Source organism: Gossypium hirsutum, chromosome D01 (assembly GCF_007990345.1).
Source record: "Gossypium hirsutum isolate 1008001.06 chromosome D01, Gossypium_hirsutum_v2.1, whole genome shotgun sequence".
NCBI lineage: Eukaryota > Viridiplantae > Streptophyta > Magnoliopsida > Malvales > Malvaceae > Gossypium > Gossypium hirsutum.
This window is the reverse complement of record NC_053437.1, coordinates 2,689,661-2,713,523: the sequence shown is the minus strand read 5'-3', so window position 1 is coordinate 2,713,523 and position 23,863 is coordinate 2,689,661. Positions and strand designations below refer to the sequence as shown.

At 32.3% G+C, this 23,863-nt stretch overlaps 3 protein-coding genes across 3 annotated transcripts; 1 reads left to right on the top strand and 2 right to left on the bottom strand.

Annotated features, from left to right (window-relative positions):
- On the bottom strand, positions 1-5,647 carry LOC121213745 (G-type lectin S-receptor-like serine/threonine-protein kinase At1g11330). The gene is made up of 7 exons (XM_041086759.1): positions 4,300-5,647; positions 4,103-4,210; positions 3,771-3,952; positions 3,468-3,678; positions 1,506-1,743; positions 948-1,098; positions 1-420 (listed from the first exon to the last, which is right to left on the bottom strand). Exons 1-7 carry the CDS (start codon positions 5,576-5,578, stop codon positions 115-117), a joined length of 2,475 nt encoding a protein of 824 aa, XP_040942693.1. The 5' UTR covers positions 5,579-5,647; the 3' UTR covers positions 1-114.
- Positions 5,648-8,091: 2,444 nt separating this feature from the next.
- Positions 8,092-11,491, top strand: LOC121213744 (pentatricopeptide repeat-containing protein At1g71490). The gene is made up of 2 exons (XM_041086758.1): positions 8,092-8,249; positions 8,815-11,491. Exon 2 carries the CDS (start codon positions 8,989-8,991, stop codon positions 11,188-11,190), a length of 2,202 nt encoding a protein of 733 aa, XP_040942692.1. The 5' UTR covers positions 8,092-8,249; positions 8,815-8,988; the 3' UTR covers positions 11,191-11,491.
- Positions 11,492-19,227: 7,736 nt separating this feature from the next.
- LOC121213743 (transcription activator MSS11) lies at positions 19,228-21,074 on the bottom strand. Its single transcript, XM_041086757.1, has one exon. The coding sequence runs from the start codon at positions 20,882-20,884 to the stop codon at positions 19,634-19,636; it is 1,251 nt and encodes a 416-aa protein (XP_040942691.1). The 5' UTR covers positions 20,885-21,074; the 3' UTR covers positions 19,228-19,633.
- Between the last annotated feature and the right edge of the window lie 2,789 nt (positions 21,075-23,863).

The following is a 23,863-nucleotide window of genomic DNA, read 5'->3' as shown; positions in this document are numbered from 1 at the left end:
ACTTGATTATTGAATTACATCAACTTAGTCAAACATATTATACTAATATAGATAAAGATAAATTTCAATACTTAGATTTTATTTCTAAAAGTTAAAAGTAAGTCATTTGTATCTTTATCTACCATCAAATTTTGTAAGAGTTACATCATTAAGTGAAACCTTATTTCCAACATCATGGGTGATTAATGGTGTTTGAGTAAAAGCAGGTTGTTTTGGAGTGTTAAGATTTGAAATCTCACTGTTAAGTATTGAAACAATTGTAGACATATTGGGCCTATCTTTAGCATATTCTTGAACGCATAGCAATCCAACATGTATGCATCTCCTTATTTCTTTCTCATTCTTTGAATCTGATTCAAACTCTGAAATAACCTTGTCTACTATATCCCAAATATTGCCTTCGTTCCATAGTTTCCATGCCTGAAAACAAAAAACAACTTTGTTTAAATTATATGGCCTAACTAAACCCAAAATGCTAAACTCAAAGCTTCAAAAGAGCTCGATTGGATCAATTTGATATAAAGAACAAACTACATGAACTCTCTTGATTAGGTTTGTTTTACCTAAGCTTAAAACCAGTTTCATTTTCATGCTCAACTTCAAACTTGATTATTTGTACTCGAGCTTGAGTTTAAATTGAAAATTTTTCAATATTAATTTAAATGAAAAAAGCTCAATTAAGTTTGCAAGCTACTTTATTCAAGTATTAGCATTCTCAAATTCAAGTTGCAATTACTGAGTTGAATTCAAGTTTTCTTGAACCAAACCCAAATATCTTCCAAATATAGCTTCTTAACCCCCCCCTCCTATTTTAGTTCTCTTAGTTGGCATAGTACAAGACAACATAGGTTTAAGCGCACTTAAGCATGTATTTTTCTCTAAATTATGGGTTTGGGGAGTTATAAATAGCAATAGGAATTGTATAAAAAATTATCCTATATACTTACATATCCCAAGAGGCTAAGATCATACTCATTGTTGTAAAAGCTTGTGTTTTTTTTTCCGCTAACAATCTCTAGCAATAGAACTCCAAAGCTGAATACATCTGATTTCTCTGAAAATTGCCCTTGCATTGCATACTCAGGAGACATATAACCACTGAATTTTAACATTAAAAACAACAGTAATTACAACCTTAACTTAAACTTATTCATGAGCGGATTTGAATTAAATTAAATAATAAAATTATAAAAAATAATATTTTTAATATTTTGTTTTTTAAATCAGTAAAATGAGTCTAAGGGTGAGTTTGGATGGCGGTGCGTTTACCTGCGGTTAGTGTAAAAACAGCGGTGGCGGTGAGATTAGATACTGTAGCAACACTGTAGTGTGAGACAAAAAGTAAGCTAAACGCACCGCACCGCACCCAATCGCCCATCCAAACCCACCCTAAAACCCAAATAGGCCACACTAGATTGAGGTCTACCCGACCATAGACATATTTATATCATATTTTGTCCAAAAAATGAATAAAATTAAAAGATAAGGAGAAAGTTTGAACTTACTAAGTTCCAACAATCCTTTTAGTGTTGGCTTGATTTTCATTGGCTCCGAAAATCCTGGCCATCCCAAAATCTGAAATTTTTGGATTTAACTCTTCGTCGAGTAAAATGTTACTTGCTTTTAGATCTCTGTGTATAATCTTCAATCTTGAATCTCTATGAAGATAAAGCAATCCTCGACTAATCCCTTCAATAATATTGAAGCGCTTTCTCCAATCCAATACATCTAGTTTAGATGGATCTATAACAAAAATTAAACAATAAGAACTACAAGATTAATAGCTAATTCCTATAATAATGGATCTAAACTACCATCGTCATTGTATTTTCTACCATATTATATTCGTGATTGTGAACGAAATTGATGTTATGTAAATCAATTGAAATAAATATTAAAAAATGAATAGAGTTAAAACGTTATGTTGTTCCTATTTAAATCTCAGAATATAACTACATTAGGAGCCATAACTTATTTTTCATATCTTCTTACATAGGCTTGCACCAGATAAAATTGGGGACCAATTTCATTAGCAATATATAAAAACTTTGAATCATATTTTTATATTTTATAATTAAATTTAAAGTAAATAATAATAATACTTTGAACCATAATTTCAGTATGAACTTAGAAAACGCTAGTTCTCGACCTAACTTGTACGAACTAGATGAATAATCCGATCATTGTCCAAGCTATTTGATTGTCTAGGCATATCCATTGATTAGGTTGGATCTCAGCTTGGTTCTTAAAAAAATTCATGATTAGGTTAAAATATGTCGTAAGTTTCTATATATTTATTTCTAAGGATTTAGTCTCTCTATTTTTTAAATTTCAACATTCAACTTCAATTGTTATTAGTGGTTTTTTTTTTGTTAAATTTGTTGATGTAACATTTTGAAATTAAAAAAAAAAAACCCCACTTGATAATCATGTGACTAAAAAAATGAGATTGTCAAGAACATGAATTTAACATAATGATTTGAATAGTGTTAATAGTTAAACTTAAATTTTGAAATCTAAAAAACAGATGAACTAAAATTACTATAAATAAAATTGCAGAGACTAAATTTCAAATTTATAAAAAATACAAGGACTTTGACATATTTAACCCTAAAAAAATATACTAATATTTATATAATTAAAGTTGTTGGATTTGGCTAGATAGAAGTCCAAACTATATCCAATATCTAACCAATATGGATTGGACCTACCAAGTCAAACAAGTTGGACTTATCAGATTAGGTAGAGGGTAAGTCATGGACATGTTTAAGTTCTACCAAAAAAAAATTGTACCAATGCTTATTAGATCGAGTGATAAGAAATTCGATACGTCTTAAATAGAGGTGTTCATGGGCTAGGCCGGGCCGGATTCAGGCTGGGCCCATAAAAAATTTTGGCCCGGGTCCTAGGCCCGGGCCCGGCCCAAAATATGGGCCTAAAATTTTTCCCAGGCCCGGCCCGGCCCATTTTTTTAATTAATACCAAAATTTTATTTTAAAAATTAAAAAAAGTATTTTAAAAATATTTTTAAAATATTTTAAAATTAAAAAAAATAAAAAGTATTTTTAAAATATTTTAAATTTAAAAAAATTTTAAAAATAAATATATTTATTATATCAGGTCGGGTCGGGGCCGGGCCAAAAAAGTTGTGCCCGAGGCCTGACCCGTTTTCTAAACGGGCCTCGTTTTTTGCCAAAACCCATATTTTGGGCCTATATTTTTACCCAAACCCTCCCATATTTTGGACGGGCTGTCGGGCCGGGCCGGGTCACCCGGCCCATAAGCACCTCTAGTCTTAAATAACATTTTAAGTTTGAATCTTGTAAACGAAGAAAATAATTTTGAAAAAATTTTGCCCTTTGTTTCAGGTCTAATTCAACTAGATTCTAAATTTAATCAAGATCCAAAATACCTATAGAAAAATCGCAAAAGAAAATAGTAAAAAAGGATTGGTATAAGTTACTAACCAAAGAGAAAAGCGTCCAAACTTGTGTTGGGCATATACTCGTACACCAGCATCTTCTCTTCTCCTTCAACACAACACCCAAATAATCTAACCAGATTTCGATGTTGGAGCTTAGAAATCACCACCACTTCGTTCTTAAATTCTTCCAATCCTTGCCCCGAAGCTTTCGACAATCTCTTCACTGCTATTTCCTTTCCATCGTCTAATGTTCCCTATGCACAAAATTCAGCTCATAAGACTTTATGGAAAAAAAGGGGTCATTTCAGTGACTCTAGATTTGCTGGAAATCACAATCGTTTATTACCCTGTAAACTGGACCGAAACCACCCTGCCCTAGCTTTTTTGTGCGATGGAAGTTGTCCGTCGCGGTGGCGAGTTCTTCGAATTTGAATAGTGGTAGTTGCTGGAGTTTAACTCCAATTAAATTTTCTTCTACATTTTCACTATAAAATTGGAGTTTGATCTGTTTCCATATTTTATTCCTTCCTGAGATAGAAATCAGAGAAGCACAGAGTTGAATTTTTATATAATTCAATTTCACTTGAATTCCAAGCAGCAATTTCAAATCAGTCCAAGTCCAGTTTTATTCTATCTAGAATTTGATTCTCTTCTAAAGGTGTCTACACATTTTATTACCTCTTTGTTTAGCCATCCTACACCATAAGAAGAGTGCAGAAATTGTTATTATGACTATGCCCGCAATGGCTGTAGTAAAGACAATGACCTTCTTGCTTTTCCCTTTATCTGCAAATCCAGAAACTTGGTTTATAAAACTTCAACACTAAAAAAGCAGATTAATTGAAACACATGGTCGACATGGAAGACAAGTTTACCAAGCTCCGAAGATGGCAGACGAATGTAAAGATCGACTCCGCGAGTGGAGAATTTCTGCACGTCAATCAAATCTCCACCCCAAAACATGCAACCAATGCCATCATCATACGCATAAGCCACGCACGAACAATTCTTCAAGCATTGATCTTTGCAGTCCCTGTTAATTAATGATGACCGGTCCGGAAATGCCGGCACTTTCATCATCTTCAGCTTCAAAAACCCATCATCTCCTTGGCCTGTTTCACTCCCATTGTTGCTATCTCTTTGGCACTGCAAAGGGGTAGTCCTCAAACACCCACTACTCCAATTACCTTTACTCCATCCCTCTATATTCCTAGGCTTAAACCCCTTCAAGCAACTGCAAATGGGTCGTTTCGTTGAATCGCATATCCCAAATGGCCCACACTTCCCATAATCATCACAATCGGTTTGAAGAATAGGGTACCTGTTTATCCAGTCCCCTTTCCCCGCATCCCATTGTCGTTCGACGAATTTCCCCTGAGAATTCAGTTCATAGTACATCGACATTGAGTTATTAGAAAATTTATAAGTGAGATAGTACGTTTGTTGTTGATTATCTGCAGCCATATAAAACCCATCAAGATAACCGGTGAGTATTACGCCAAGAAAGATATTCCCATTCCAGGGACCGGTACGAAAATAGAGCTTGTTATTCTTCCGAATGATGCCCTCTGGGATGTTGAAAGGTTCAATGGCAAAAGAAAAGTTACCATCAGATGGATCATCAATGCTTTTCCATGATTTCAGCTCCACTTTACGACCCTTTTTAACATCAGTGCCGATCTCCATAGTTTCAATGAAGGCATTAGAAGGATCTTGAAAACTCTCCCATAAGCTGCTTCCTCCACCATTATTGAGGACAAGGTTTCCAGAGTTTAAAAGCTGGGCAGTTGTTGCATTAGGAACCAAATTCGTAACATTTGATGACCAAAGAATCTCAGCTTTGCCATTCAAAAAAACAAGGTTGCCATCATCTGATATGTTGAGAATCCCAGAAGAGTCTTTGAGAGGCTTGTTTCTGTTCGCTACCCATACCACTGTTTGTACGGGGATTTGATTGTACAATATCCCTACATAACGATTGCTGGAATTAGCAAAGCTGAAGAACCCCAATCGGAAAACTCCACTCTGGGAGATTATAGATTCAGGGTCTTTGATGGATTTTGATGGTGTTATGGTGTCTAAAGCAGTACCAAACTGCAAGGAAAAGCAAGATATTAAAGTTAGTAAAACAGAGCAGCTAATAGTTTTCCCCATGACCGTTTAAGTGCAGAACTTGGAAATGATCCTACGATTGTATGAATGATATTGATAAGAGTCAAACAATATATTAGGCCACTTGTCAAATGATCCTATGGTGGTTTCTTTGCTTAAATCAAAGTTCAGTAGCGTTGAACATGTGATGATGTGCCATGCAAACTTTGACTTTTTGTTATGGTTAGATAACTATTATGTCTTTTTCCCTTTTTAAATGTTTAAAAAAATCATTTAATTATACAAAATATGTCAACACATAGTCTAATCAGATTACTTGAGAATTAGTAAAGATAGATGATTGCCAAGACTAAAAATATCAAAGGATTGAGTTCACAAATTAGTGGTGTATCTTTTCCTTTAATTTGTCATCTTTAAATGTGATGACGTAATTTTTTTATAATTAAATAATTTTTTTATCTTTTCACATATATAAAAATTTATATAACTACACAAAATGTATTAATATGCATACGTTACGTCATCACATGTTCAAAAACAATATTGAAAATACATATTAGTTGTAATTCTACCTCCTAGATGAAATTCCATCTACATTTGCAATTGAAAGATTGTGCTACTTGTCATATATATGTTGGCTTTTGAAAAATCATCACTTTCAGGATTTTAAGCAACAATTTAATTGAATGGGTTACGTTGATAATCACTCTATTTAAAGTTTTTTGCTATTCTGCTATCTTAAATAAAGAGATCTGATTTTTATAGAAGTCTATTCCTCTAAGATCTTTGAATATTTTGATTCCTTATTAAAAACTTATCAAGCACAATTCAAAGGAATACACGTTCACATGGATTGAAGAATTACAAGCCGTCAATACTTATTTAAAGAAAACTTGTTTGTTTCATTACAGATGATTATGAGATAGCACTTGTCTGTTCATTAGGAACCTATTCTTAATACAAATTTACTGTAAACAATTTGCTTTATGTTCAGTTTGTAGCTAAGCTTTTAAGGGGAAAGTCTTAGTAGAGAGAGTAATCGTATATTGATGTGCGAGAGTGAGGTTAGAGCTTGGTGAAAAAATTGAACTCAAATCACATACTGCAGTGCATAGTGATAATGAATTAGTCTCTAAGTAACATCTCATAGATATAGAAAAGTTTTTCCAATTGTATAACCATTTTCTATGATGCAATTGCCATGTAATTTTAATATTTCTTTGCATATTCCGAAAAGTAGAGAGATTAAAAATATTAAATTATACAGAAAGACAAAATTCACAAAATGTATATAGTGTTATGACCTTCTATAGAATTTGACTTTACTTTCACTAATAAAATATATATTCACTTGATAGTTATGTAACAATAAAAATAAATAATATTGAAAATACTAGTTAAGATTTCTTTTCTTAAAAAAACTCATTTGAACTTGTCATAATAATTTTTTTTTTTTGTGTTCTTAAGAAAAATTGGCATCAGTATTTGATTGAAATAATTAGCAATATTAATTATTTAAACTATCTAAAAACACTATAAAGTAGAGGAGCCAAATTATATAAATGAAATTAAAGCATATATATTATAATATCGTATAAAGGCCAAATTTAAATTTGGCCCATTATCTTATAATGTAAATAAAATAAAATAAAATAAAATAAAAACTGAAAAGAAACGAGAAGTCACTCATCCGTCTCTAAGACTTTTAAGATATTCAAATTATATATAACCACGTAATATTTTAATAAAAAAATTAACAATATCGACATCGTATTTTTGTTTACAAACTAGTTAAATTATTAATTATGCTATTTTCTTTTAGGTCAAATTTTGCTCTAAATCTTTATATTTTATGTAAGTTGTAGATTTAATTTTTGTATTTTAATTTGATAATTATTGAAATTACAGTCTTGACTCGAATGATGGCCGTTAGATTATGTATTTCCAAAATCTTATACGAAAAATATATTATCATGTATAATGACATATTAGCTTGTTGTGTGCACATAATACTCACAAAAATAATGTTATATTAGTTAATGAATTTAACTACTATCGTTCAAGTTAGGACTGAAGTTTTAAATTTTGAAAAGTTTAGAGGCTAAAAAAGATTAATTTTAAAAAACAAGGATTAAATTACACATAATACCGGGTTAATAATAGAATTTAACCTAACAAATTTAACTAATAGAATTAGAATTTCAAATTTAACCTAACAAATTTACCATACATTTACCATACATTAATATATTTAATAATTGAATTTAACCTAACAATTTCTTTCTTCAACATTTTAACCTACATGGTATTGTAAGTTGATACGACACGTTTGTATGCCGAATAAGTTGAAGCTATTTGTTATACAAAGGTTACAAGTAAAAAAAATTTAATATTTAAAAAATTAAAATCGTAATTAAACTGATCAAATTATCAATTTTTGAATCAAAAACAAAGTAAACCACCGGTATGTCACACGTCGTGGGTAAATCTCATCGTAAATTCATCTCCATTTTTATTTGCTTAAATACCATGTCTTTAAGATGGGCTTACGCAAATTTTTGGGGCTGAAGCCCATAGCTCACTTCATTTCTCCCTGCACTTCCCTTTTCTTTCATCAAAGCCACCACGTTTGAACATTTTCAGACATCCATTTCCCTACTAGTATCTTCTTTCCCTCTCACGCTGTGTCTTTATCCGGCGTCCGCCGCTTCAGGTTAGTCCACCCTCTTCTTTCTTTTGTTCTTCGCCGGCGCAGGTTTAGGAGTTGAATAAAACGTATACATGTTTCGGGAATGAGTTTTCAAACTTTGGGTTTATCTACTTCTTGGGAGTTCTTAATGTTTTTTCCCCCTTTTTGTTCTTTCGAAAAGATGAATTCTTGAAATGCTGAAATTTGTTTTTTTTTTCTCTTTTTCTTTTTCGTTGAACGTGGTTTATGTTGTGAAAAAGTGCACTTGAGCAAAATGGGACCTTTGATCTTACTGTTAGTTTGTAGTTGTATTGATGGTGCTTTTTTTTTTAATGAAAGTTATCCTTTTAATATTTTTCTTACATTTTCTTACATAATGAATTGATGGGCTTTGATTAATGTTAGCTGTGGATAATCATTATGGATTGCTACAGTGTTTATGGAATCATGCTATGGGTTTTAAGTTTTAGAAATTGAACTTGTTCTACCAATTACCTGTTTTTATCAAAATAGTCTAATATGGCCATGGAACATGAGTTTGCTATATAAGGCCTTTTATCATCTACATTCATTTTTTTCTCATTTTCAGGTGAAATGAAGGGACTTTATTAGAATGCACATGGTCTCGATTTAAATTCTTCGGTCCCCAGGGTCGTCCTTTCTTGTCTAGTTTTACCGAGCTACGTTTGGCGGATGTTGGTAAAGTCATGCAGCCAGCTCTCGTTTTTCCTTGTAAGACGCATAGTACATACTCATGTAGTGTATGCCATCTGCATCATCTCGTGTAGTGTTACAAGGCCTCTCTATATCCCGAATCCAGAAGTTCATTCCTAAAAAGTGGAAACAAAGTGTCAAACCTGTAGATATCCAATCCAATCAACTGTCGGAATCATCTGATTACCGAGGGAATGAGTTGAAAACAATCTTTACTGATGATACATCTATGTTAGAAAACCTTGTTATATCTCTCAAGGAATTTGTAACCCGAGGACATATACTGAAAGCATTTAAATCATATTCTTTAATTCAGCTCCATGTCTCTTCCACTGCTTATGATGTTATCTTACACCCCATCTCTTCTCTTCTCGTATCGTGCACAAACCTTAAATTGCTTCTGCCGGGTAAACAGCTTCATGCCCAAATCATCTCACTGGGTTTGGAACAACACCCTCTTCTGGTTCCTAAGCTCGTCACGTTCTACACTAAATTTAATCTTTTGGATGATGCTCGAGTTGTTACAGAGAATTGTAAAATTTTGCACCCATTACCCTGGACTTTGCTTATATCTTCCTTTGTTAAGAATGAGCATTTTAAGGAGGCACTATCTGCCTATACAAAAATGTTGAATAGGGGGATTATACCAGATAATTTCACCTATCCATCTGTTTTGAAGGCTTGTGGTGAGGAATTGGATGTCGATTTTGGGAGGATGGTTCATAGCTCGATTACTGCTAGTTGTCATGACTGGAACCTGTATGTGCATAATGCTTTGATTTCCATGTACGGGAAATTTGGTAAAGTGGATGTTGCTCGTGATTTATTTAACAAGATGCTGGAGAGGGATGATGTCTCTTGGAATACAATGATTGGCTGTTATGCCTCCAAGGGCATGTGGCAAGAAGCGTTTGAGCTCTTTGATTGCATGCATGCTGAAGGAATCGAGCCAAATTTTATAACTTGGAACACTATAGCTGGAGGGTGCTTGCGAACACGGAATTTCAAGCGTTCACTGGAGTTGCTTTCTCAGATGAAAAGTAATGGGTTCCACTTGGATCAAGTGTCAATGATCATTGGGTTGGGGGCATGTTCTCATATTGGAGCCTTGAAATTGGGGAAAGAGATTCATGGTTCTGCAATTCGGAGCTGTTGTAATGAGTTTGAGAATGTTAGAAACGCAATGATTACTATGTATTCTAGGTGCAAAGATCTAGAGCACGCCTATATTTTGTTTCAGTCAATCAAAGAAAGGAGCATAATTACTTGGAACTCAATGCTTTCTGGTTACACCTACATGGATAAGTCCGAAGAAGCATCTTTCCTATTTCAGGAGATGTTGCTTTCTGGCGTTGAACCTAATTATGTTACAATTGCCAGCATCCTGCCTCTTTGTGCTAGAGTGGCAAATCTGCAACATGGCAAAGAATTCCACTGCTACATTACACGGCGCAAAGTTTTTGAGGATTGTTTGTTACTGTGGAATGCTCTTGTCTCTATGTATGCAAGGTCAGGAAAACTCGTTGCAGCTAAGCATGTATTTGATTTAATGCAAAAGAGGGACGAAGTTACGTATACTTCTTTGATTGCTGGATATGGGATGCAGGGAGAGGGACATATTGCTATAAAGCTATTTGAAGAGATGATTAGCCTCCAGATCAAGCCGGATCATTTAACAATGGTGGCTGTTCTATCGGCTTGCAGCCATAGCGGACTAGTAATTGAAGGCCAATTTTGGTTTGAAAAGATGCAAAGTTTCTACGGTTTAGTTCCCCGTTTGGAGCACTTCTCTTGCATGGTCGACCTTTACGGGAGGGCAGGATTGTTGAATAAAGCGAAGGAAATTTTCACAAGGATGCCATATAAAGCAACCGCTGCCATGTGGGGCACTCTCTTGGGAGCTTGCAGGATCCATGGAAATACGGATATAGGCGAATGGGCAGCTGAGAATCTTTTGGAACTTAGACCCGACCATTCAGGTTACTATGTGTTGATTGCTAACATGTACGCTGCCGCTGGTTGTTGGAACAAACTAGCAAAAGTCAGGACTCTGATGAGGGATTCGGGCGTAACCAAGTCTCCCGGTTGTGCTTGGGTGGATGTGGGATCTGTTTTTTCTCCATTCGTTGTGGGGGACACATCGAATCCTTACGCACCGGAGATTTACCAGGCATTGGATGGACTGACTGAACTGATGAAGGATGCCAGTTATGTTTCAGATGGTGAAGTACTTCTCGAAGGAACCGGATGAAACCCAGAGAATGAAAATCCGTTTTGGTTCACTGATAGTGTTTTGATAGGGTCCCGAAGTGAAACATTTTTTTCCTATAGGAGATTTCATTAAAGTTGGTCCTTCAAACTTGGTTAACTAGTCGCATGATGGAACAATTTTAAGCTAATTTCCATATGTTACCATTCTTGGTTATTATAGCTCAAATGTGGTGCAAATTTAAGGTGATTCTTCTGAGCCTTAAACATGATTTTGGCAATCAAAGGTAGGTTTATGTAAGGTTTTGCCATTCTTGAATAGTTATTAACAGAGTTGAAGTGAATGACCTTTGTTTTTCCTTAAACATATGCTTTTTTTTTTTTTTGCCGCTGTGCATGCTGTAGTTGGTTTTACATATATTTGTATTCATAATTTGTACGTGTCATGTAATTGTGGTGTTTGCACTTTTGAAACTCTTCATCGAGTGAGTATTAGTTCAAATGGTATTAACATGATCATTATTGTCAATGTAATAGAATATAGGTTTGAGTGCGCTAAAGCAATTTAGGTGATTTAAGAAGGTTCATGGGCCAAGCGCTTTGCTGGGTCCAGTCTGCTCATTCTATTTCTGGGTCCAGTTAGCTCATTCTATTTTATTTTGGGTTTAGTTTGGATTTAATATTTTCAACTTTTAAGTTGAGCCAGCTTAGGCTAAATTATTGTTCAAAAAATAATATATATATATTTAACATTTAGATCTATAATTTTCATAATTAAATTTAAATAAACTTGGCTTGGTAATTTCAACAGGGGCCTCTAATAATATAACAACTTTAGTCTTTTTAAGCTTCTTTGATAAAAGGAAAATTTTATTAGCTTTTATCAAAAGCTAAAAATTCAATTTAAATCATTTTAATACAATATTTTTAATTTTGGTCCTAAATTTTATTTCAATCTCATCACAAAATTTTTAGTTTCATCCCTAAATACAATATTATTATATGATGGCAGAAATAAAATATAATATAAAAGATAATATAATAATGAAAATACATAAATGTGTGAGTTTATACTTAGAAATTATTTATACATATAATAACTTAAACGATAATACTCAAAGTTGTCGAAAATAATACAACCATTCAAATTGTCAAATCTATATTTTTAGATTTGTAATGAAACTATCCCTCTAAATTACCAAACCTTATTTTCATTTCATTAATAGGCTACTCACTAGGGTTTGGCCTGCCTTAAAAGTAAGTAAATTCTCCATGGCCATGGCTACCTAAAATGTCATCCCCCCCCCCTCATGTAAACATCTTTCAAAGCTTGTGATTGTTGATACAGAGATGTCGGAGCGGTGGTTAGTGACAATTTATACAATGTCCGTGTGGAGAGCCATAAATAATGGTAAAAAAGAAGAGTTGAGAGGCGAATTGAGAAAGTAACAATAAGGTCCTTCCTTTTACATTCAAGAATGGGGGAGATTTTATATAACTTCTTTAAGTGAATCCCAATGCCTCCGGTTATCCCCCTAAATAAGTTACGGCAGGCTTTGGGAATGTGCCTTTAGTGATCATGGAGAGTGTTATCTTCATAAAATCTTCTGGTTAGGTCGACGACATGATCATATAAGAAATCACGTGCATGATATTCAAGAGATAAATAATTATAATTGTCGAAATAAGAGAGAAATAATTCTAAACATGCAGGATAAAAGTGTTACCGACCGACGAAGTGTCGATGCTGGTGGGTGGGCTCCTCGGCGACTGTATAACAATAATACACAAGGGAAAGTAGCTCTCTTGGATAAAATTACTTTGTTTAGAGATAGAAGATTACTTCCAATGTGATTTCATGTTGCAGATCTAATAATTTTCAAACATTATATATCAAAATATGAATGAGTATGGTATGTTTAATAAGCATGAAAAAAAAAGTGTAATATATAAAAAAATATTACTAACACAACAAAATTGAACGTATAGTAGTTTATGAATAAGAGGATAACACGCTTTAGTGCACTCGAACTCACATCTTTCTGCATTAACAATAATACTCATGACAATCGAGTTAAGATTCAATATATCCCCAAACTTCATTTTCTATCAAAAAAAATTGCCGTACATATATGATTTGCACACAAGTTTGAAATGACTAAATATCTTCTTTGTCACTTTCCATGGGGAAAGAAATAGTACAATCCATTTATATATACACCACTTTAAAAAAATTATTGAATTTCAACTTAATCAACGAATTTTTTTTAAAAAAAGTTTAAATAAAAAGCATATAATTATAAAAACATTATTATATTTTAGAGACAAATATCGAATTTCTACATGAGTTTTAGTTCAATAGGCAATTTGATACATGAACTTTAATTTTATGCAATTATATATGTGAAACTTGAATTGCGACTGATACATATACATGAAACTTTGATTTTGATTCAATTGTACACATTCAAGGAAATAAATACATACATTTATTTTCATATTAGATTAATATAATTGTTTGTACACGCAATATATCATTAATGTTAATTCAATAATTTTTTTTCACTTGTGTTAATTCAATAATGTTATTAGTGATTTATGAAAATCAAATCAAATCAAAGTTACATGAATCAAAGTTTGTATATAACATTGGACATCGGATCAAAGTTCATGTATAATTTTAGTTTTTATTCATTTATTTTACTGTTTTAAAATTAAAAATAATTGTTTTCAAAATTACTCCCTTCTAGCATATATGTAAAAGGATGGATTTGAATTTAGAGATGAATTTGAAATTTTATTTAACATATGAAAATAGTTATTATTTTCAATATTTTTTATCACAAATAAGATTTATTTTAATTTAAAAATAATTAATTTAATTTAATTTTAAACTCATTATGACAATAATTAATTTCATTCTGTTATATTTTTTAAAAAATAATTAAACTCATGTACTTGGCATCAAGGGTGAAGCCAAAAAAAAAATTCTAGGGGTAGAATTAAGTTGAATATTTTTATGAGAGTTAAAAGATTAAATCAAAATTTTATTATTTTGGGGAGTAAAATGAAATTTTTTATTTTTAGGGGGGCTTGCAGACCCTACTTGGCAAGATTTAGTCCCTCTATTCTTATAATATCAATGCTTAATCTGTATAATTAATATTATTAACTTTTCAAGTCAAAATATTAATGTAGAGTTAGAATAAGTGTTTTTTATTTTAAAAAATGTATATCAATATTTTAACCCAAAACAGATAACTATGTGGATTAATTAGTTGAAGTGCAAAGACCACATTTCAAGTGTGAGCATAATAAAAGGACCAAAACCATAATTTAACCCAATCTTGTAATAAAGTGAAAAAGGAAAGTCGGCACTCAGGGATGAAACTGAATAAAAAAATATGATTAACTTTAAGCAAAAGGCATCTTGAAGCTGTTAAAAAGTAGAATTGAAAAGCAAACAAACAAATAAATAAATAAATAAAAAGTTAAGAGAGAGAGAGAGAGAGACAAATGTTGCAGGTAGAGAGAGAGAGATTGGAGGATTATGGAATCTATAGACACAGAAAAGCACGTTGTTTCATTCATTGATGCCCCTCTTCCAGCCTTCGCATGCAGGCCAGGCCACCCACTGTTCCTCTTTTTTATTTTTGTATATATATACTTTGCTACTAACGGTCTAACGTATTTATTTATTGGGGTTTAACAATTATATGTTATTGTTGATGTGAAGATGAGGTTGCGGTGTTTTGTGACGGTTCATTGAAAGAGTGGAGAGTCGTACGAAAATTAGAATGATGGGAATATGGGTACTTAGAGAAAAAGAGGATGGAAGAGAGGAGAGAGAATGTCTTGGCCTTCTATCCTAATGCCGATAGGCAATTAAGGATTTGTCTCTAATCATTTCTCGATGCGTCACGTGTCATCCATATGGTATTAGTTTCGAACTCTAATATTTAGCTTATCTACTGATACGTTGTTAATGTAGGTATGTGCTATCATATCAAATGAATGGATATCATTGCGTACGAGTGACAAATACCTTATCCATGTCAAGTGTGTGATTTTGATGGTATGGGGTTGTAAGGTCTTTGGCATGTGAGGGTTTGGACTCACAGGTAAAGCTATCCATGAGCAGGTCAAGTCGAGCTGAGACCCGATTTCAAAAAAAAATTCATGTCCATGAGTAGGCTACTGACCCTTGGACAGTTCTACTCGCGGGTAGCTTTAGCTTGTGAGGTGATTCTTCTTAATCAAGGGCGTTGACCTATGAGGTCACAAAAACTCAAGGTGGGCTTAGATAAAAAGCTTTGTGTTCTTAAGAAAGATTTTGCGTACGAATATTGTGAACGAAGACAACAATGTTGGAAGTGTTTTATCTTCGTTTAGAGTTTCGATTTATTTTAACATCAAATTTAGTTCAACTTGGATAATGGATACTAGAGGGCCTTAAATAAAAATATATTATATTATTAGTAGCTTAAATTATACTACATCATTAAAAATTTTCCCAAATAAATATAGATAATTTAGTTATTAATAAAGTGAGTTTATAAGTGTATAGAGTGCACTAAATATAATAAAAAAATATTTTCAATTAACTCGTATATGTAAAATTGGCATTTTAGATATAATTCAATTACAAATATTGCCAGTAAAAAGTATTTTAAAGTAGAAGATATAACGCGTTTAAGCATACTCAAATTCATAATATTATTAATTTACTGATCAAGGCAGGACTAAGAAAATAAGGTTATAATAAAAAAATTTTAAAGGATTATAATAAAAATATATTAATTCTCAAGTTGAATATAGCCCACCAAATTAGACCTAAAACTATAGCTTTGCCCACCACTAGTACCTCCTCACCTTTGCTAACATTTGACAATGCACACCATTGCTATGCCTTCGTGATGAGTTCTCTTTTGTGGTTGAGGCCAAACAAAATTAAAGGCCATTAAAACACTCATCTTTTTAGGTTTTTTCTTTTCTTTTTTACTATCAAAATATATTCTATATTGATTTTATAGTTCGTAAAAGTTATTTGTTTCTATGTCAACAATGTTATTTTTAGAATTTAAACTTGAATTTTATCCTTAAAACTGCAACATACTTTATCATCACACTCGATACTTATAAATAAATTATTTTTATCTTTTAATCATTCCTTCTTCTTTTCTCCCCACAATTTGTTTTCATATTTTAATCATACTTCCTTTTTACCCAACTTTTGCTTTTTTCCTATATCTATTTGCAAATTGAAAAGCCTAATGCATTTGATTTAGAGTAGAACTAATTTCCTACTATGGCTACTTTTAGCTTTGGAATCCTAAAAACATTTTAGATGATGAGATGATTCTCAAGTTCTAAGTACCTATGCATTTAATTTGGAGTGGAACTAAAATTTTGAGATAATGTTATAAACGACTCTTAAAGTTTATTAAATTTATCAATATGGTACCTCTAGGGATCAAATCAAGATCTTTGTACAAGGAGCCGAGATAAATTATAAAATTTTAAGGTTCAAAATAAAAATGTTCTATTTGTAAAAGGGTTAAAATACTTTAATTAAATTATTGATACCCTTAGCTATAAATTAAAACATGGTATTTCCCCAATTAGATGCTAATACATGGTGTTTATTCAAAGACTATAGGAGCTTCTTTTTTTAAAAAATTATTGTATATAATCAAATATTTTAATAGAATAATTAACTTTAATAATATTAGTTTAATACAATTTACATCTCAAACAAACACCATTTGCTTTATATAAAAACATAAAATATAGCAATGGCTCCAAAGGGCTCAAGCAAGTAGGGTGGATTAAATACAAAATAGCCATAGATGCCACACCCCTCCTAAAGAAAATGATCCCATGCTATATGCCCTATATAAACCTGCCTATTTCTCAAATCCAATGGCCAATTTTTCCCATTTATCATATGTTAGTTTATGAAAAAAGAATCATTTAGATTAATTGATGAAGTTTTGTATATATGATTCATTATATTCAAATCACAATTTTTCACAATAATAAACAAATTTATATATCGCGGATCTAATTTTAGCTCAATTGGCATGTGCATTATTATCAATATAGGAGAACGTGGGTTCGAGTATGCTGAAGCACATTATCCTCTTAGGTTGGGAGGAGTTATGAAGAATTCTAGACATTGTGTCAAAAAGAGCAAATCATATTGTGTTGTATAAAATCTAGTTTCTTAGTAGAATCAGCTCAATATAATACATGATAAACTTAAACTCGAAATATAACCAGACCCATAACAAAATAAATTTGAACAACCAGACCCATAACAAAATAAATTTGAACAGCTTATGAATGATATAACTTAAAATAATTTGATAGAGAACTCACTCAATATTTACATATTATAAAACTTAAACTTCAACGTTTAATAATATGACATTAAGATAAAAACAAATTTGCATATGAATAATTTAAAGTAATATTGTTGAGTAATTTTTCATTCTTAGTAGACTTTAAGTATGCTAGACGTGTGTACTGTTCTAGGTTGCTTGTTGGACACTCTTTGGGCATATGTGAGCTGAGTCCGTGAGCACCCCTTGTTGACTTCGTACTGTGAGGCTTGCACGTATCCATCTGGTGGGCCCTAGTCGGGTCGTGGATAGACGACTCGAACCTTATCTAGTTTTCGAGTTGAATCTTATCTAATTTTTGAGTTGGTGACCATAAATACATAACAAATATATTGATTTATTTTCCCACAATAAATGTGAAGGAAAAAAATTCGAGTTTGCAAAAATTTATATATTTTAAAGAATAAAAATGTAATTTTCCAATTTTAGGGGTAGAGGCCCTGGTTGTCCTCTCTCGACGCCTCTAAATAGAGGAGAGACAAATTGACAGCAACTGCATCACTAGAAGGTTCAGAAACAAATCAAAGAGTGAATCACCTTGATCAACCGTCGAGAATTGCATCCTAATTCATCAACTTGACGACGAACTCTAGTTAACCAATAAATAACTGCCAAGAGTCTAAGAAATCCATCACATCAATGATGCATAAAAAGCTAATTCTCAAATAACCACTCTTTTTCATCTTGGAGCCCAATCTCGTAAACATCATCGCTCTGTCACGAAAAAAAATCCTCCCATAACCATTCTCAATAGATTTGGACCGTTTGATGACGCCTTTACCTTGACAAATTTGATCTATATGTCATAACACAACTAATAAATTAAAAATTAAAACTAATATCAATTTCCAGAAAACTAAATAAACACTAAAATTTAGTGTAGTTTGTTTTTAATAGTGATAATATTTGTTCTTTTTAATACAATACTTAAAATTATCTATAATCTTTCTCTAACTCATAAATAGGAAAATAACACACCTCGGCATATTCAAACCCACATTCTCTTAATCGAAAAAAAATTATTAGTGTAATTAACTTAATATAATTTACAACTTTTTGCTGTTGATTTGTGTGCCCCAATTGTCACCCTAAATTTATACAAGTTAGGGCATGAGGTCCTAAAAGTACAAAACATGGAAGGAAAAATAATATATAAAATAATAGATTAGTGGTAAAAAGGCTAAAATTTTTGTAGCAGAAAAGGCAGTGGGGAGTCTGATACAGTCCAGCAAAATGTGGCATCATTTCCCAAACTCCATAAATAAAAACATTAAACAACAAATCTCAAAAAATATTATTTTTTCGAAATTATTAAAATATTTAATGAAAGAGACATATTAGATAAGCTCAACATGACTATTACCAAGGGACTGAATTGAAAACCTGACATACGCGCCTGTTCCAGCGCGTGGACTCCCAAAAATACCAAAACAACAGCTAAATACAGAGATTCCATATCTTTCAGATCAAATTCAACCTAATGAAAAAACATAAAATCAACTTCTCCCAAATGGTCAAATCTAGTTTTAGTCCCTGTTATTATATATAATCTAATTATGAATACATGTAATTCAATACAAAGCATATGAGAGAACAAAATTCACATATAACAAATGCACATTACGAGACTTGATTGCTTAAAAGACCCATGCCCTCCACAACCTTTGCCAACAATGTAAAGGATTAAATTTTAATTTAAGCATAATAAAGGGACCAATATCATAATTTGACCTTTACAAATACTCAGTTTTTTCTGCCCTTTTCCCACTCAGAAGTCAGAAAATAGTGAAAAACTAAAGACCAAATCATAAACAAGGAGAAAAAAGAAAAGGGATATTTACATCTCAATACTACTTTTTTCTTTTTTTTGGTTTACTAAAAACTAAGACAGGGAAAGTTACAAAGAAAATGTGGGTGGGGGGGAATTGTGAAAGTTTTTTTTTTCAATGATGAAAATTGGAAAAACCCATTACATAAAAATCTCAGAAAATACCACATGAATTAAATACTACAACTACTACTAATTAATAACTTCGTACTTAAAATTTGTTACCAAATCTCTTCTTCTTTCTTTCTTTTTCTTCAATGATTTCGATCGGTTGTTCTGTTTCTGTTGCAGCTAATCTGATGGCCTTTACTGCTTGCCGCTGATGATGATGATGATAATGATCCATTTGGATTCTTTTGTGGGGAAGATGAAAACAACTGCCCGAACCCGAAAACCGAACCCGATTTCGAAGATCCTCTCAATGAACAAACGGGTACGTTAAGGACCGGAGTGATCCTAACGTTTGCTGAATATGATCTTTCCATTCCCCTTTGTTTAAACCTTGGACCGCCATTGAAGCTGCTTGGACTGCTTGAACTTCTTTCCAAGCTTTGAAATACGATTTTCCCTGAAGAGTTCATTCTTGGACTATCCACTGAAACTCCCCGGCTTGTCATTGGTTCTCTCCGGATCGGACTCCGACCCATTCTAGCTCCACCGGTGGATGTTTGATCGGACCCAGACCCTGGTCTTGGCTTAACCATCCTCATTCTTGGTGGGTTTGGGTTAGGGTTTATGTTTCTACATGGTGCAAAAGGGTTGGGGCTTGGCTTATCGGAATCTAGTGATAGCCGTGGGAGATCGTCGTGTTCATGGCCTGAAGATGATGAAGAAAGGGATAAACGTGATGAAGATATGGAAACTGATTCGGAATCTGAGCTTTTCAACAATGGGAGATTCAATGAAGAATCTGAGGAAGATTTGGAGCTTCTATGAAGGAAATGCTTGAGAGATTTTGGGTTATTATTGGATAATAACGAGACTTTGCTGCTTTGAGATTCGGGTTTTGATGGTTGATTATTGGTGCTTAGTGAACATTTTTTGAAACCCAGTAGTTCCCTCCACCTGCTGGAACACCTCGGAGCTTTAGGTGAAAACAAGTAATGATCCGACCCGGAAACCTCCATTGATGAACCTGTTTCCCTTGACCTGATCTCAGCTAAACCATTCAAAGCACGATGTTGTTCTTGTTCTTGTCGTTGTTGTTGTTGTTGCTGCAGTTGTTTAACAGTCGATAAATGTAGAGGCACTAGTTTACCATCGGAGAAAAGCTCATCGGCCGGTAACATGGCGACGGGATCTTCAAGCCTGAACTCAAACTCACCCGGGGGAACATCCTGGATCTCCGTCGTGTCAGGATCCGTTTTAGACTTCGACTTCGACGACGATTCTTCCTCTCGACTGAACGAAATCCGTGGACTCAACCAGCCGAACGATGGGTAACTCGTCTTGGGCTGGAAACTCTCCGGCGAAACGCCGATATTGTTAACACAAGCTGAAGCCATGAAAATCCCAAAGAACAAACAAAAAAAAAACCTGCGTTATGGTTATGGATTGTTAATAAGGGAATTTACATTTACAAAAGGGATCTAAAGGGGGAAGTGGGCTTAGCATTGATTTTCGGGTATTTTGGCTTTTGTTTAGGGTTTGGGGATGAGACATGTGATGTGAGTGAAATAAAAACTGTGAAATACTGTGGAGGAGAGGGGACATTTATTTATAGTATGCATATAACCTATGGAGGAAAATAGGGTAAAATTTTAAGTTTTTTGAGGGGTAGGGCACGTGGCTCATGTTTTTTCATATATTACCATTTTTCTAAAATTTAGTGGTTGAATTTGCTAATTTCTTATATTTTACCAAATTAAAATGGATTCGGATACATAATAACGTAAATTCGATTAACGCGGTCATAGTTGAATTGATAAAGTTGTAGAGCCGAATTACTATTTTAAAGAAGTTTTTAAAGTATCAACCATTGAGTGCTAATAAATTTCTTAACGGGTACGTATTATCCTTAATCACATTTTTATCTCTCTACTTTACATAGGTTTGCCCGAAGAGGCAATAAGTTCAATAGAGTGAGAGCGCCTCGTTGGATCGAATCATACATGGTGCACGATCACCTACTAAAGGAACATGATTATTCGCGCTTGACCACTTGTTCTAACTTAACGCACTTGAGCTCTCCGTAAAGTAGAGAGATAAAACTTTGACCAAAGACAATATCAACTTATTGAGGGTTCCGTCAACTTTCAACAGACAACGCTTTGAAAATTTCTTTGAAAGAAGTTGGCCTTCCCTCAACATTGGCATCAAAAGTTAAAGTTTAAGCTCTGAAAATCTATAAAAATTAGATCTAGTATACATAGAATGTCTAAAATTACAATATAATCTTGATTAGAGGTAGCATCAAATAAGATATGTGATGTAAATTTTAAATATAAATATATAAATCTACTTTAAAATTTAAATTACTTATTGTTTATTGATCATATTTGTTCTTTTTATATAACGCCTAAAACTATCCATAGTCTCACCCCAACCCATAAATAAGAGGATAATACGTTTTAGCATATTCGAACTTACATCCTCCTGCATTAACAATAATACCCATACTAATCGAATTAACACTCAATCGGCAACAATTTAAATATCTATAAATTTTCGAATTCATAGCCATTCCTAATCTTGAATGTAAACAATTAAATTCAACCCCAAAAAAAAGTAAAACAATTAAAGAATTTTAACATGTAAACTCTGATTAAAATATAACATAATAAAATAATATACAAAGATATAAAAATTTATATAATATAAATTATTAATATCTTAAATAAAACTATAGAATATATAAAAATAATAAAAATAGCACAAAATACGAAAAAGTTTGTTTCCACGTGAAGGTTGTTATCTACTCTTAAAATTTGCCCTTTTGAACGTTTTCTTGTTATCTTAAACAAAGTTTCTTTTTTGCTAAATATATTGCTATTTGTATCCTTTCTTTTTCTCGTGACGTTATGTTTCATTCATCTTTTCATTTATTTTAATATTGTTGATTGTTGATTGTTGATTGTGTATCACCTTCTAATCTCAAACCGTCGCTGGAATAAGGTTACAATACATTATCGAACATTTCAGATAATTTACAAATAATTCTTAAATAAATAACAAACATATATAAAAGAATCATAAATTCATATAAATTTATACTAATTGGCTTAATTCATTTTTTAAAAAATTTCGACAGTATTTCTGTTTATTTTTACATAAAACCCCTTGCAAACTTAAAATCAATAACAATATTTCAATCAATGATTTTATCCTTTAAAACGCCACTAAATCATGCTTAATAAATTGATTTACTACTTTAATTAATGAAAACCCTATTAACATTTCTAATTAGTTCATCAACTATTCAAGCCATTCCAATTCAATACCAATGCCATAAACAATTTCTACCATTTTTTTAATTTAATCGTCAAAACACTAAATATCTTTCTTTACAACAAAATTATATAACATACTAAAATAATCATTATAATCCCTATGTACATGTCACTTTCACTTAAAGGAAGAAAACATCACCAAAATTTTTATGCTGGAGTTGGGATTGTCCTGGATGCTGAACCGAGACTCTGATTCCTTTTTAACCCGCGCACGAAAACAACGATACCCTGAGTATTTTATACTCGGTGGTATTACCATAATTCAAATTATAATAGCAATAAAGAAATAGAATTACCAAGCATGTAACTATCCATCTTCTTGATTATCAATTAATTCTTAAACTTTCATCAATTAACAATAACAATAAAATTTATAGCTATTCTTCAATTTCAATCACATATCACATGTAATAATTTCAATCTCTACTTGAACATTAAGTTCATGCCTTTTGTTTTCAATCTCAATTTCAATCCACAATTTTAAATTTCCTCATATTCAATACTACAATCGATCAAATTCATTTGATTTTCTCATTTCAATTATTCACCCTATTAACAATCTGGACTTTGACGGATACACGGATTCCAACCCAAACACACTAGTACGGCACATTGTGCCTAAAAACGGTACATAGTACCTGATTAGTATACGGCACATAAGTGCCTGAAACGACACACAAGGTGCCTGATACGACACATAAAGTGCTTGAGATACGACACATAAAGTCCCTAATGTACTACACATGAATAATTTTTACACCCTACATTTATCTTTTCTTAATTTATTACAAAATGAGATAATAATAAAAATAATTACAATAATAATTTAATATAATAATTTAATAAATATCTATTTAATAATTAATTATAAGTATTACAAATGTATGTATTTTATTAATACACTTGCATTAAATTATCACCATACATTTGTCTTTATTTAATTTATTTCTTAATATAATATCTTAACTTTAATTAATATAATTTATAATGTTTTAATTAAATAATATTTTTATAATATAAATCAAGAAAAATCTA

Excerpts from the sequence above, each read along its gene's own strand:
- LOC121213745 (XM_041086759.1), bottom strand. The coding sequence starts at position 5,578 with ATGGGGAAAACTATTAGCTGCTCTGTTTTACTAACTTTAATATCTTGC. Across the intron at positions 3,679-3,770 it reads GTTTCGGTCCAGTTTACAGG|GGAACATTAGACGATGGAAA; the intron begins GTAATAAACGAT and ends TTTTGTGCATAG. Across the intron at positions 1,099-1,505 it reads AAAAGGATTGTTGGAACTTA|TGGTTATATGTCTCCTGAGT; the intron begins GTAAGTTCAAAC and ends GTTAAAATTCAG.
- LOC121213743 (XM_041086757.1), bottom strand. The coding sequence starts at position 20,884 with ATGGCTTCAGCTTGTGTTAACAATATCGGCGTTTCGCCGGAGAGTTTC.
- LOC121213744 (XM_041086758.1), top strand. The coding sequence starts at position 8,989 with ATGCCATCTGCATCATCTCGTGTAGTGTTACAAGGCCTCTCTATATCC.